A 15,311-nucleotide genomic window follows, 5' to 3' on the forward strand; every position below is an offset into this window, starting at 1 on the left:
CGTTACACGGCGCCCACCTGTCAATCAGGTCAGCTACACGCCTTATTGTGAACAACTCCTTCATCCAATCAAAACTTGTGGCCCTCTTTACATCCCTACTCATCAGTAGGGATGTAAAGATTCATGGTAAGATGATTCAAAGGTGTCACGGTTCACATGGAGACTTTAGAAAATGAATCGCAGTAAGAGGGTCTGAGTTCATTTCAGAGAGCTGTCTGACACAGAGCGGGTAAATGTTTAACCAGGAAGTCATCAAAACTCTGCAGCTACCTGCTCCTCTCTCTGCTGCAGGCTGAGAGTCTGACACACCAACACACACTTCAGTGCTAACACACACACACACACACACACACACACAGGTTCACGTGTGTTTAACTTTTAGTTGATCTGTGATCCAAACGACCGAGTCGGGAACATGTGATCAGGTTAAACGGTCGACTTTTCTCCGTTCACTCTCACCGTGTCTGCAGCTAGCATAAGGACACCAACGTCCTCTCACAGTCTCTGTAGTGTCAGTGTGTGAACGTCTCCACTCAGACTCTGTGAACCAGGCTGAGAGAGAAACACTGCAGGTAGAGAGCGAGCTGAGTGCACGCGCAGCAGGAGCAGACAGAGATACACGTCTAATAATGAGCAGACTGATTATATGAAGTCATGTTATCAAAGATACATCAAGAGAGAAGTGCTTTAGTGGAATAATAATTTATTATTCTCTGATGGATTTAAAGAGGGGGGGGGGGGGTTCAGGGGGGAGGGGGGCTCTGGCAACTACCTGTTAAAAAAATAAAGCAAATATGTTTCTATTTCTTAATTTCCTTTTTTAGTCATAATTTTTACAATAATTATAATTTTGTTAAATAAATCGTGAAAGAGTCGCATGGTGAACCCAGTAAAGTTACTTCGGAGTAAGCCAGTCCTCCCTCGCACGGCTCCAGTTAGTCCAGAACGCTGCTGCTCGCCTCCTCCTAAGGGAGCACATTACTCCCCCTCGGGCCTCCCTCCACTGGCTGCCTGTGCAGCATCATTTGAAGATTCTTTTATTTGTTTTTAAATCTTTAAATGGTCTCGCCCCACCTTCCCTCTCTGAGCTGCTCCATCCCTACGCTCCTGCCCGGTGCCTCAGGTCAGCTGACCAGCTGCTCCTGGAGGTACCGAGGTCTAAGCGGAAGCTCAGAGGGGAGAGGGCTTTTTCTACTGCTGGTCCCAAACTCTGGAACGACCTCCCTCTGCATATAAGACACGCCCCCTCACTGTCCGTTTTTAAATCTAATCTTAAAACACATTTTTATTCTTTGGCTTTTAACCCAGCATGAGACTCTATTCTTGTTTTAGTGTTTTATTGTTTTTATTGTTTTTATTGTTTTAACCCTGTTAGTGTTTTACTTATGTTTTACGTTTGTGCTCTTCATGTATGTACAGCACTTTGTCACAGCTACGGCTGTTTAACGTGCTTTATAAATAAAGTTGAGTTGAGTTGAGTAGTGAATCTTATCATGAAGTCAGTATAGTGAATCTTATCATGAAGTCAGTATAGTGAATCTTATCATGAAGTCAGTATAGTGAATCTTATCATGAAGTCAGTATAGTGAATCTTATCATGAAGTCAGTATAGTGAATCTTTTTTTTTTTTTTTTTAGGATTATTTTTGGCCTTTTTGCCTTTATTGATAGGACAGATAGAGTCGGAAAGGGGGAGAGAGTGGGGAGAGACATGCGGGAAAGTGGCCACAGGCCGGACGCGAACCCGGGCCGCCCGCGCGAGGAGCAAAGCCTCGCAACATGGTACGCGCGCAGTCGCTGCCGCTGAGCCATCGGCGCCCCAGTATAGTGAATCTTATCATGAAGTCAGTATAGTGAATCTTATCGTGAGTTGAGTAAATCGTTAGATCCCCCCCCCGTACAGTGTGTGTCGATCAAGAAGATCACAAGGCTACAGGCAGAGCATCCCTGTTACCATAGCAACAGAGGGAGAGATGCATGTAGTGTCTGTGGGGGACTCAGGAGAGTGGCACAGAGGAGGACCTTGTGTGTGTGTGTCACTCACAGCCAAACACTGATGGACACAGGAGATGCAGGGATGTGGTGCTGATGCTCTGCCATGTCTACAGAGGGGACGTTAGGACAGGCTCTCCCCCTGTGAGCTGCCTGTGTGAGCAGCCAGGTCAGGAGAACTTCTGCAGCTGATCTCCATAGTTTACAGAGTGCAGCTGTGAAAACAGCTATCGTCCTTCACTCTTTACGTCTACCATGTACAAAGGGGAACTTTGTGTTTTATATTTTTATGCAAATCTCAGAGTGAGTGAGCCAAATAAATATAAAGTGTGTGTGTTTGTTTTATCCAGACTGTGTGTGTATGTTTGAGGGTATCATGGCATGGCTGACTGACTGACCCACTGAGGCTGAGAGAGATGAAGAAAAGGTCAGGAGATGTCAGGCAGAGCTGAGACACACACACACACACACACACACACACACACACACACACAGAATGAGGCACGTTCACGATCAGGTTGATGTTCTATATGGCTCATATCTGTCTTTGTGTTTCCATAAATCAGCCTGAAGCAGGAGATGTGTTGAAGTACATTTGAAGGCTGTGACACACTGAACTTGGCTTCATGTTGCACACTGTTCGATTCTGAACAAATCAGCTGGATGATTTCACATGTTTACACAATAAAGGTATGATTGGACCACATACAGACCATAATAAGCTATTTCCTGTGCTGCTGCAGACCGCATCAGAGACAATGAGTGAAACTAAATAAAAACACAATATATTACTCTAAATAAAAGTGGTGATGCAGTCAGACACATGGCGTGTGAACATGAAGCGTCATGTGTCCTCACCTGCTCCCTGCATCAGCTCATAGGCTGCTTGTCTCTGGGTCTACTTTTTTTTAACGTTTGGCACATCTGTTCCTCCTTTAGCAGATAAGACAGATATTTTCTCACACTAACTGAAGAGGAGATCCTTATAGAACCAGAAAGCTTCAGGTACCAGGTTCATTCTGGGCCTGATTCACTAAAGGACTGCATTGCTTTTGCGGGTGCTAACTGTGAGAACGAGAACTGTGCTAACATTTATGAGATAAGCGTTAAATAAATAAAGCTCCCAGCAGATAGCATCGATGTCACTCAACACACGTGTGAAGTCACTCAGGCTTCATCCGTTCATATTTACTGTCTGAGCTTAAAGAAACAGCAGGCTGCAAGTCCAACACCAAGCTGAGAGAAACGTTTATAACGTGTCTATAAACCCCTCTATTTCAGCCCTGCTCAGAACAGGCTGTTTCTGTGTCTGTAGCTTTAAATATGTAAATGAGCTGTGTCTGACCACGCCCCCTCTCTGGAAGGGCTCGGGTGTACTCCGTGCTTTCTCGCTCCATGTCCTATTGTTTAGGGTGAGAAGGCAGACTCAGAGGGCAGAACAAACACCTAGCTGTGGGAGTGTCACCCACTTGGGGGAGGGGCTACAGCCCTTTGTGATGTCATGAAGGGAAAGTCTCCAAACAGTCTGTTTGAGCACACATTTCCTGAAAAGTGGAGCAAGCAGAAGACGGACAGGATGGACTTTTCTCATCGTCATGTATTATTAGAAATACATGGTGAAGTGGATTTTGCATTATGGGACCTTCAAAGAAAGTCCAAGCTAACCTTGAACTACTGTTATAAAGTGTGATTGTGTCCAATGTTCAGTTCAGTAAGAAGTGTTTTAATGAGTGTGAGTCAGTAACTGTCTGTCACTTTCTGTCAGGGGTCACATCGTCACATTCAAAAACCAAAGATCTTCTTGAATTAACAGGAAGCGTGTGAAGACTTCAGCAGAGCAGACAGATGATGGAGACAAATGACGGACAGAAAACATCCACAGATAGATCAATGCATGGAGAGATGGACAGCCAAAGGAGAGAATGAGAGAAATATTTACACTGTAAAAAAGCCAGATGGTTACAAACGTGTTTCTTCAAAGGTTCGCATCTGTGTGTGATGGCGATGACTCTCTGATGTTGTGTGATGAGGTAATACAAGCTAAACCAATGAAAGGCGGGGTTATGATGTCTCCAGTGTGCAAGGCCAGAACCAAAGTGTGTGATTAAGCATTAAAATGGGTGACAGGACGGATGATAAACATCATGCTGCGTACAACATGAGCAGCTGTGTCTGATATCGATGTGTCGTAACAGAGAAAATGGAAAGATTCAGTGAAGGAGACAAAAGGCAGATAGAAAGACAGAATGAATATATGGATAAATAAATGTTTGGATTACTTTGTCATTCTTTGCTCGGCTTGATTTTGATTCCACACAAGGAATTCTGGGTCGTACCTATCGAGGGGGGACAGGCAGAGAGAAACAAGAGAGAGGTTTTGGTCGGCCGTCTGCTGGCAAAAGATTACTCAATAAGCGTCATTAATAGCGATGATTAGTGAATAGATATATATATATCAGTATGTAGCCACGAGACTGGTCTTTCTCTCTCAGCATTTGGTTACCAGGCGGTGAGGGTGGGCAGGGTGACGGACATGCACTTCAAGCAGCTGGTGAGATGGTGAAGATGTTGTGGAAAGAGAGGGTCTGTGGGTAAGAGCTGCTTGGGATTATTTCCATATTAAGGTTTATGGTGCTGCTGGTGGACAAGGCTCGACTCACTGTGGTGGAGGTTTAAGAGCCAGTTTTTTAGAAGATGATAGTTCTAGAGGATCCCACATCTGTGTCATCCTAAACAGAATTAATCAAGCGCTTCTTATACAAAAAAACAACAACAACAACAACACATGGTTGTCTGAATCATTCACAGTTAATTTATTCGTCTATGTTTCGGTCTGACTGAAAATGACTCGCTCCATAAGCAAAGCTCCATGGCGCCATAATGACAAGCATAAGCTGCTATGCCTGTCATGTGTTGAATTCAAAATATCATGACTTTGATTTTCTGCAAAAATGTGTCCCTGAGCCAAACGGCCGATAAAGCGTGGCTGTGAAGCGTAGTGTAGGAAGAGCTCTGGACTTTTGAATCATCAAGTTGGAAACCTCGCCTGCACACACAGACGTATCGGAGGTGACTTGAAGGAGAGGCTGTAGGCGGGAGCGGATGTAAATGACTGTGATGTCAGCATTTAACAGTCACACTAACCACATGGCCAAAATCTGAGGGTGGCCATGTTTGTTCAAAGAATTAGCCTCGTCGTAGCATTTTAGCTTCAGCCAACAAATCTCATAAATAACCATGAACTCTTTGATAACACGCGCTGTACTCGGTCCTGCAGACTCAGGGTGTCCTAAGCCTCCTACATGACCTGCGCTTTTAATCGAAGAGATCACCAAGGCGACTTCCTCTACGTTGTAGAGTATCATTGGTGACGTTACGGGAGTGAATAGAAACTAAAAGGTACAAATATGTGATGTCTTTGACATGTACCAAACAATAAGATCTTCAATAAGATCCAACAGTGAAATAAAGTGGTGCGAGAGGCTGGACATGATTCAACCACTATCTCTTTATGGAACGTGTTGAGACACTGATATTCAATAAAGTTTGTGATTAAACAGCCTGTTTTGAGCTGCAGGCTCCGCAGCATTGAATCTTTTTTCTTGGCAGCAGAATCCAAGTGTTGCCATTGTAACGATGACGTGTGGGGACCCTCCCTTTAACACAACATGGTCATCATCTCCACAGACAGCGGCGCCCACTGTGCATGTCGTCAAAGGAAAAGCAAAATGTCATGCATCGCAAGTCAGTGGTTCACATGTAGCGATGCAGATGTGTAAGGATGACACTGGAGCGTCACAGAGAACAGACACACGATGTGCGGACAGAAAAGAGCAACAGTCAGACGGTGGGTGGAGGACAGAGCCATGGCAACAACAGTCTCCAAGTGTAATCAGTGTATCAGCACAAAGTCACTCACTCATTAAACATATTATACTGCAGCACACACACACACACACACGTACTATACTGTATATATTTCTTGCTTCCACCTGAGCTGAAAGGTCTCAAAGACAGACTCTTCAAGCGTAATGAGGCGGCTCCTCTCTGTGACATCATGTCATTATTCAGAGAGAAGAGGCTAACGAGGCTAACGAGGCTAACGAGGGAAAAGTCCACAGAAGGAATACTATTTCAAACTTGATTCTAGCCAGGACAAAAGAATGATAAAAACAACTATTGCTGCTCTCTCTCTCTCTCTCTCTCTTTCTCTCGCCCACACTCGTACACAAAGCAGACTTTGTGTAGCGTCCACATCCACTGTGTACTCCTGCACAGAGTGTGAGTGACTGTCAGGGGCAGAGAGGCTCGAACAGCGATAGTAAACTTTGAAATGAGGACCTGGAGGTGTGTGCAGGCATACACATGGCAGTGTGAACAAGTCCCAACAGTTGGCAAACCAGAGAGCACAGTGACAGATGTGGTGTGATGTGTGCCTCATACTAAAGCCCAGATTCAGCCAGCCCCGCAGCAGTGGACCGTCCAATCCTGACAGCCAATCATCTGCTGAGGTGAAACAAACACTACGACTCTGACACCGTGGACTGGAGTTAAAGCCTTTCACAGTGAAAGCCTCTGGAAACAGATCTACATGCACCTGCTTCCTGTGTTGAAAGTGTGCAGCAACATTCACCCTATCCTTTTGTATAGTATGGTTTTAGTTTGTAGCATGGTATCTTATTGCATCATATAATATCATAACATATCATGTTGTATGGATTCATATGAGATGGAAGCGCATTGTAATGTACCCTACTGTTTCTGATTGTGTCATCATGATGGAGCAGTTAGCATGTTCTGGGAGCTAAACAGCTGCTAACGAAGGCTCGAGTGCGGCCTGTTGATCTATCCGCCAGCAGGTGTTGACTTTTGATGGAACGCCATGGAGCCATCGAAAAGACTGAAATCAGCTGGTGTTTGCTAACATCCATTTATGATATGAAAAGCACATTTTATTTTGTGATTCTCCAATCAGCTTGTGAGGTCACATCCTGTTGAAAGCTGTGTCCTGGAGGTCATCTGAGCGGTGTTTACAACCAGGCAGGGCCATCTAAAGAAGGGCCCGTCTTCAAACTCAGCTGAGGATTATAACCTTTATTTAAGACTTTGATGGATGTTGAATAAAAATCTTCACTTTGATGTAATATTTAACAATTCTACACACATTTCCAGAGGCATTAAATCTTCATATCCGCCTAGAATTGATGTTTTTAAAGCTGAAAAAGATGTTTTTTTGATGTTGACTCGGGTGAATCTGGCTCTCAGTAAGATAAGTGCGAGGGAAGGGGAGCGGAGCAAAGGGCTTCAACAACAAGCCAGAGCTGACATCCAAATGTTTCTTCTCACCTTGGGTCCTTCTGGATGCTGTCCACTGACGGCGAGCGGCCCAGGGCGGCCTCAGGGGGGAGGCTGGGGCCCGACTTGCTGTAAGGCGACTCGGTGGACGGGCAGAACTGCAGAGTGCGGTACGGGTTGGCATAGTCGGCCGCTCCGCTTCCCGTGGCAAAGCTTCCTCTCTGAAAGGTGGCCGAGGCGCTCTGGCTTCCCGTTCGCTGCAAGGGGATTGGGTCGACACCGGGGGAGGGCGGGGCTAAAGCAGGGAGAGGAGCGTAGGGAAAGAGCAGATAGTTGAGGACGTCTTGGTACAACTGGTTCACCACTGGGTTTGATACAGCCGAAAAGGACGGGGAGTCAGGGGAGAAGAAAGCAAACACAAGTGCGCGCGCACACACACACACACACACACACACACACACACACACAGAGAAGGGAGGGGAAACAATGTTGAAATAAAAGAAAAAGTAAATTGTACACACAACACATAAGCCACGTTTTTTTGCAGACAGCACAGACATGAGAGCGTCATCAAACCTTCACCTGGACCCTGCACACCTCCTGTCAAACAGGAACCTTCTGACAGCATCTCAACAAGCACTTGGACATGATGGTTGACGGTGTTACAGCGGCGTGCTTAGAGGGAGGGTGTGTGTGTGTGTGTGTGTGTGTGTGTGTGTGTGTGTGTGTGTGTGACGAGGCCTGAGGACATTCACCTGTGACGTGAAGTGTTGTCGCTTTATTATCTTGAAACTATTTAAACTGATAGAACAAAAAATCTGAAAACAGAGAGACAGGCATTGAGAGAGTGCTGCTGTCCACAGTGACCCACCATCACCTCAAACCTCCTCATTACTCGGCTCAATCTGCCTGCTGTGGGGAAATATCTGATGGATCTCTCTCTCCCTCTCTCTCTCTGTCTCTCTCTCTCTCTCTCTCTCTCTCTCTCCCTCTCTGTCTCTCTCTCTCTCTCTCTCTCCCTCTCTCTCTCTGTCTCTCTGTCTGTCTCTCTCTCTCTGTCTCTCTCTCTCCCTCTCTCTCTCTGTCTCTCTGTCTCTCTGTCTCTCTCTCTCTCTCTCTCTCTCTCTCTCCCTCTCTCTCTGTCTCTCTCTCTGTCTCTCTCTCTCTCTCTCCCTCTCTCTCTCTGTCTCTCTCTCTCTCTCTCTCTCTGCGTTCTGCGCAGCGTCAACAGCATTTTAGGACACGGTTGATTTGCTTCGATTTCAAAGAACCTGAGCGAACGCCCGTGGGATTAATTGAGATTAATTTTCAGCCAAGTAAACTAATTAGTTAACAGACTGTGACTGAGAGACAAATTGCCATTGAGACCCCAATTGGCTCTGCCCACCTGATCTGGTAAATAGCTCTCCACCGTCAGACGTATATCTGCGATTAGACTGTGTCTTTCTGTGGTCGAGCTGACCCGGCATGCTGGAGAGGCTTTCTTTGATCCAGCACTTGATTCATCTCACATTTTTAAATATAGATGCTTCATCGGCTGCTGCAGCTATTTATGGACGGGAGCTGCTTCAAGCACAGTTTGTGTTCCTCTTCATCTTCCTGACATCGCTCCATCGCTAATCATGTCCAACATTTATCCTTTAAACTGACCTGAAGAAGCCTCCCATATAACATGCTATCTGACAATACGACCCAGCTATCTACAGCCTGTGTCCTCCCCCGTGTCTTCAAGGGGACAGCTGTCCTCACAGCCTCTCAGCTCACCTTGTCCTCTCAGGTTGGGTTTGGTGTAGACTCGGTCCTCGTAGATGGGGTCGATGTGGTGTTCAGGGGACTGCAGGGGTCGGAGCTCGGAGCCCAGGTGGCTGTGCTGGCTGCTGTAGGAACCTCTGGAGCCTGAAGACACAGGGACATGAAGGACAGGTTTACCTCACCTTCCTCATCGTTATTCAATGAGGAAGACGAGGTGATCCTCAAACAAAGGCAGAATGATAAAAGAGGCTCATTCTGGAGTATAAGATGCACTTTAAATACAAATGTAAGAAATGTAAAATGCTGTCTTGACCTCTACCTGCCAGGCTTCCCGGCCTTTGCAGGGTTGCGTTGGCGTACAGCTCATGGGAGATCTTGTAGCTGTCCCCTCCGATGTGATGCAGCATCCTCTTGGTGGGCGACAGGGTGGCGTAGCTGCCCACCACCGAGCTCAGCTGGTGGATGGGCGACGAGATGTGGTTTCCCCCCGGGGACGCTGTCATGGGGAGAGGGGAGGAGGAGCCGGCGGCACCCGAGGCGACCATGTTGATGGGCGAGGAGGTGCTGGAGGAGGAGGGAACAGAGCTCCACTTCATCATATATTATTGTATGGAAGACCTGAACAATCCAGGAGAAGAAATCCTGTTTCTAAAGCAGTAACAGAGAGAGTCGTCCCTCTGTGGAGGACATGAAGGGGCAGAGAGCTGAGCATGAAGCTTTTTAAAGCTCAGATCCTTTGGTGATGATTCCTTATGAGGTCAGGGTTCAAAAGAGTTTTCCAATATCAGTGTTTCAGAAAGAAGCGACCGCGTTGTTAGGATGAGTAAATGATGACTCAAAGCAGCACTAAAGGCACTTATGGAAACATGTCAGCCCTGTGTTGAACTCATTATGAACAGAATCATAAAGTTCTGATACTCTGAAGAACATTTGGTCACACAGCATGAGCCCGTAAACGACAGGCCCACAAACAATCTGCTGCTCTGCATGCTCAGTGCACGGTTAGAAGCTGTGTTTCACGAAGTTGTTCCGTGAAGCTTTGAAGAGACACACTGTGCTGTGCTCACACTTCAGACGAGGAAGATAAAGAGGCTGTGACATTTATTACATCTGGAGACCAGAGTATCTCAGCAGCACTAAACATCATTATAATGAACTTTTATGACACATCTACCATTATCCTTTAACAGCTGCTTTTTGTGATTTGGATATTCCAGTTCTTCATATTTCCGTTTATAAAAGTAAAATAGCTGGACAGTTAAATAGTGGTTGAAGTGGACATGGTGGTCTGGGGTGCAGTCAAACACATCCCAGTCCGCCCCTCCTACAGAGTCTGTGATCTACAGTAGAAGGCGCTTTGTGTCAAACCACCGAGGAGCTAGAGACTGGTGATGACGTAACAAAAACGTCTAACCACAAACACATTCAAAATCTACATTGACTTCTAGAGTGTGGAACCAATGGAGCTAAAATGCTAAGTCACTTCCTGGTTTCAGGACTCCGTACAGTGCCAGCACCACTGATGCACAACTGTTTTATTTTGCATTTCAATAAAGCAGCAAAATACTGAGGAAATCAGCCTGAAGAGATGCTGGAGTTCAAAACAACAAGGGAGCAGTGAGGCCAGGCTGACCACAGTACGTCACAGTAAGCCTGCGAGGCAGAACTCAGGGCACACAAGTTCAGCTCAAGTCTCATGCAATCAGAGAGACAACCGAGCACGCCCGTCTTCTGTTCATCTGGCAGAACAAAAAGACTTCTGAGGACTCAATAATTATGGAGCGTTTCACCTGCCGGAGCGTTTGTGTGTGTGTCTGTACATATTTGACCCTGATAATGTAGCGCAGTTAGCCCACATGAAATCCACGGGACACACCTGTAGGACTTGGCGAGTCGGCTGGGAGACTGTTTGGGTGAAGACACCCTCTGAAGCGTGGCGTAGCTGGGCATGTCAGACGAGGCTGATCCCAGGCGCTGCAGCTTGGTCGGGGATCCCACCGCCTGTAGAGGGGAGCTCACCCGCTGTAACACAAGAAGAAGACATTATTAGGAGGATGGCACTCACGTTAAATCTTCTTCTCTCACTCCTATCATTCTTTTCAGAGAGAAGAAAAACTCCCCTGTGAACCAGAGACTCTGAACCTTTACAACCAAATCAACTCCAAATGGGACCGCCAGCAAACGGGACGCCACATGAGGTTTCCTCTGAATGCCTGACATTTTCAATTTGTTCCAAAAAGAGAAAAGAGCGGAGGAGCTATATGCTAATTCGTACAGTTAGAAGCATTCAGTCAGAAGAACATGCTCAGGATGTGCTGAAGTGCAGAGGCTGCACATCTGTGGCACACTTGAACAGCACCAGTTCACCTGTTTCAAATCCTCAAAGAGGCGATAACGCAGCGCTCTGAATGCAGCGCAGCTTCAGAAAGCCGAACAGAGAAAATCATCAGGCCAGAACGTAATGTCACATCGTGGCTGTACTGCTGAATCCTTACTGCTCATGACAAATAAGATGCAGGTCCCGCTCTTTTTCTATGATAATACATGATGACTGCGTTCAAAGGTAAGATGACGAGTCAGCAGGTACAGGGGGACTCGACAGATTCAGCTTGAAGTTCAAACTGACGTTTTCACATCATAGCTCTTTTTTTGCGAAGCAAACCAGAGATCGTCCGTCACATCACAGGCTCTTTCTGCGTGCGCTCGCTCACAGATATATTGTCCAGTCTGATTCCAGAGGGAATCAGAGAGATTGTATTACATCAAAGGGACGGCACAAAATGCTTGGATTTGCAGATTCATAACCACGTCCTCTCTCTGACTCCTGCAGCCCGACGTCTCTTCAAACGTGTTGAACTTAAAGAGACGTGGATGTCCATTTCAATTCAAGGCGCGTTGTTGTTATCTGTGTCACAGCGTTTACCATCCTGTCATGAAGTCAAGCTACAAAGCACTCCCTCCATGTCTCAGGAGGGATCGAGTCAGGGGAACACAGCAGCTCTTCAACTTCAGGTTTAGAAGTGGAGAAAGGACCCATCAGACTATAGCTCAAACATCAAAGACAGTACTTGAGGGATTTGTACCTGAGCGGGCAAAGTGGCACATGAGTAATACAAAGATGGACCAGCAGGTGCAGGTCCGCCATCACTGGGCATGTGGAAGGCGCTGCCATGGGCAAACGAGTCTCTCTGGGACTGGGAGGGAGAGTCTGCTAACTGGGCAGCTGCTCGGCTGGATGTCACCTGGAGAGGACAGAGAGAGAGATGAGCGAGGAGGGAAGGAGGAACAGCAGGCAGCTAGGAGGAAACAAAGGATCCTCCATGTGTGACAGGTGAGACTGGACTCCTGTGACTACTTCAAACAGTCAAGATGAAATGTTAGCCTAGAGGGGTGGGAGGGGAGCAGGTCTGGAATCTGTCTCAGATCTCTAAAGGTATTGGTCTAGTCTAGGTCTCAGATCCCTGAAGGTCTTGGTCGAGTCTAGGTCTCAGATCCCTAAAGGTCTTGGTCAAGTCTAGGTCTCAGATCCCTGAAGGTCTTGGTCTAGTCTAGGTCTCAGATCCCTGAAGGTCTTGGTCTAGTCCAGGTCTCAAATCCCTGAAGGTATTGGTCTAGTCTAGGTCTCAGATCCCCAAAGGTCTTGGTCGAGTCTAGGTCTCAGATCCCTGAAGGTCTTGGTCTAGTCTAGGTCTCAAATCCCTGAAGGTATTGGTCTAGTCTAGGTCTCAGATCCCCAAAGGTCTTGGTCTAGTTTAGGTCTCAGATCCCTGAAGGTCTTGGTCGAGTCTAGGTCTCAGATCCCTAAAGGTCTTGGTCTAGTCTAGGTATCAGATCCCTGAAGGTCTTGGTCTAGTCTAGGTCTCAGATCCCCAAAGGTCTTGGTCTAGTCTAGGTCTCAGATCCCTGAAGGTCTTGGTCGAGTCTAGGTCTCAGATCCCTAAAGGTCTTGGTCAAGTCTAGGTCTCAGATCCCCGAAGGTCTTGGTCTAGTCTAGGTCTCAGATCTCTAAAGGTTTTGGTCTAGTCTAGGTCTCAGATCCCTGAAGGTCTTGGTCTAGTCTAGGTCTCAAATCCCTGAAGGTATTGGTCTAGTCTAGGTCTCAGATCCCCAAAGGTCTTGGTCTAGTCTAGGTCTCAGATCCCTGAAGGTCTTGGTCGAGTCTAGGTCTCAGATCCCTGAAGGTCTTGGTCTAGTCTAGGTCTCAGATCCCTGAAGGTCTTGGTCTAGTCTAGGTCTCAGATCCCCAAAGGTCTTGGTCTAGTCTAGGTCTCAGATCCCTGAAGGTCTTGGTCTTCTGAGTTCTACGACTCTACTCTACTCTACATCATCTACATCATCAGAGAAAAAAAAGGACAGCCGTGGTCAGGAGTCAACGTGTGTGGATGATGAGAAGCAGAGTGACGTTCAAAGGTCAGACCAGGACCCACTAGTCTTCAAATAGTGATAAATGTCTGAACCCTGACCAAGTCCACCCCGAAACCACACAAGCTTCCTGAAACCTCAGGCAGAACTTTTGAACTCAAAGCTGACTCTGATCTTCACACTGACTGTGTGTGTGTGTGTGTGTGTGTGTGTGTGTCTGTCTCAGTGCATCAGCAGTCAGGATGTTTCATTCAATCACCTGAAAACATAAGTCAAAGATTTCCTTGGCTTGCACCTGCGGTCTGTTTGACAGCAGCTGAGGCTCGTACAAACAGCTGCCCGCGTTCAACGACAGCTTGGAAGAAGAGGAAGAAGTCGTGCTGCAATCCACAGTGAACGTCTGTCCCACTGGAGCAGGAGGAGGAGAGACAGAGGACACTGTGTGTGTGTGTGTGTGTGTGTACGTGTTTTAATACCTGGTTGTATATGTGAACAGCTCCTCCAACGTGGCCGCTACGGCCAGTGACCGACTCCCCGAGTGCCAGCCCTTGGTTACTATGGTAACCAGCTGCTGCATAGGCGTCCTGGTTGTTGAGCTGTAGAGCACTCTGCGACAGAAGCCCTTGTCCTGATGGGAGAAAAGAGAAGATTTAAAGTGAGGTCAACATCGAGAAGAAGAACTTTTTCTGACTTCTGTCACAGCTTCATCATCTGTGGACGGCTTTGAATGTGAGGTCAGTATACATGTCTTTATTACAGGAAGATGGCAGAGTGACACTGTGACCCAAACACACGCTCTCTCTCCCTCATCACTTCTTCTACCCGTCTCTCTCTAACCTGAGAGACATGACTGCTGGTGGAGCTCCCCCTACTGACTTGCTGCAGTATAGGTTACAAAGCCCGCCTCCTTCATTTAACAGATCAGTCCAATACCCAGACAACTTCCTATTACCTGTGAGTGATTAGGTAGTTGTTAGATATTAAAAAAGGCACCATGATAGCACCATGACTGACAGCTGTGTTGACCAATGAGGCTCCAGTGTAGCTGTGGTTGATCAGGACAAACGAACATGGGTGTCGGCTTCAAACCGGGAAAGACAGACTGAAAACACTGTGATCTCAGGTACATCTTTTAAAAAAAATAAAACCTCCTCTCTGAATGGAACATGGGAAAAGCCTCGTCGTCATGGCAACGGCTCCAGATCGCCTCCACATCTGGGTGAAGTGTGGAGCCTCCGACAGCCTCCCCAGGTTATTTATTAATAGTTGGTTCAAAGTCGTGTTTGACACGGCGCAGCTTTTATTTTGAAGGCACAAAGAAAGTTTGAGCGTCACATCTGTAATAAATGCTGCGGCGCAGTTAGCACCACTCCTTTCGTCGAACCGTTGGCGGCTGCTGAGAGTGTCTAGCTTTTTGCAACGTGGCTGATTTATAGAGAACGGGAGCAATTCTTTTACAAATGACTCCTTTCAACACACACAAACAGCATCACTGTTGATCTGCAGCGCAGTCTGCGGGGCATTTAACCCTTTGAGTGTCTGTTTTGTGAATCAGACGTTTGTTTGCTTTGACTCATTTGCACAGATTTGGAGGGCGCCGAAGCTACGCAACACTTTGATGAGTCATCATGGTTTTCATACACTGCTCGTGTCGGAGCAGAGTCCCCGCGGCTCATTACACACCGTCTCCTCTTGGTCATATTTCTACTGAAGGGTGTGAGAACTCAGACACCTCCACCTGCCGGCCGAGTGAGGACACATCTGTCTGATAGCTAGCAAAGATCAGAGCAGCCGGTCAGTCAGTGAGCGGCCATCACTCTCCCCTCATCAGTCACATCAAACGCTCTCATATCATATATTTAGTCATTTTGTCAGAGTAATGGAACTGTGCAGACGTGATGAAGTGCAGCT

The 15,311-nt window shown here is 46.9% G+C and overlaps 1 protein-coding gene across 5 annotated transcripts in view; it reads right to left on the reverse strand.

Moving 5' to 3' along the window:
• Positions 1–15,311, reverse strand: part of ctnnd2b (catenin (cadherin-associated protein), delta 2b) — a 118,635-nt gene that overhangs the window by 30,268 nt on the left and 73,056 nt on the right. For 2 of the 5 annotated variants that reach the window (XM_079348381.1, XM_079348383.1), the window contains exons 6-12: positions 13,877–14,028; positions 12,122–12,280; positions 10,915–11,060; positions 9,352–9,602; positions 9,051–9,182; positions 7,338–7,581; positions 4,271–4,327 (exon numbers count right to left, since the gene is read on the reverse strand). In XM_079348381.1, the coding sequence (XP_079204507.1) occupies positions 4,271–4,327; positions 7,338–7,581; positions 9,051–9,182; positions 9,352–9,602; positions 10,915–11,060; positions 12,122–12,280; positions 13,877–14,028 (1,141 nt within the window). The remainder of the gene's footprint in view (positions 1–4,270; positions 4,328–7,337; positions 7,582–9,050; positions 9,183–9,351; positions 9,603–10,914; positions 11,061–12,121; positions 12,281–13,876; positions 14,029–15,311) is intronic. The other 3 variants (XM_079348384.1, XM_079348385.1, XM_079348382.1) reach the window with 3 other exon arrangements.

Source organism: Symphodus melops (genome assembly GCF_947650265.1).
Source record: "Symphodus melops genome assembly, chromosome: 7".
Classification (NCBI taxonomy): Eukaryota; Metazoa; Chordata; class Actinopteri; order Labriformes; family Labridae; genus Symphodus; species Symphodus melops.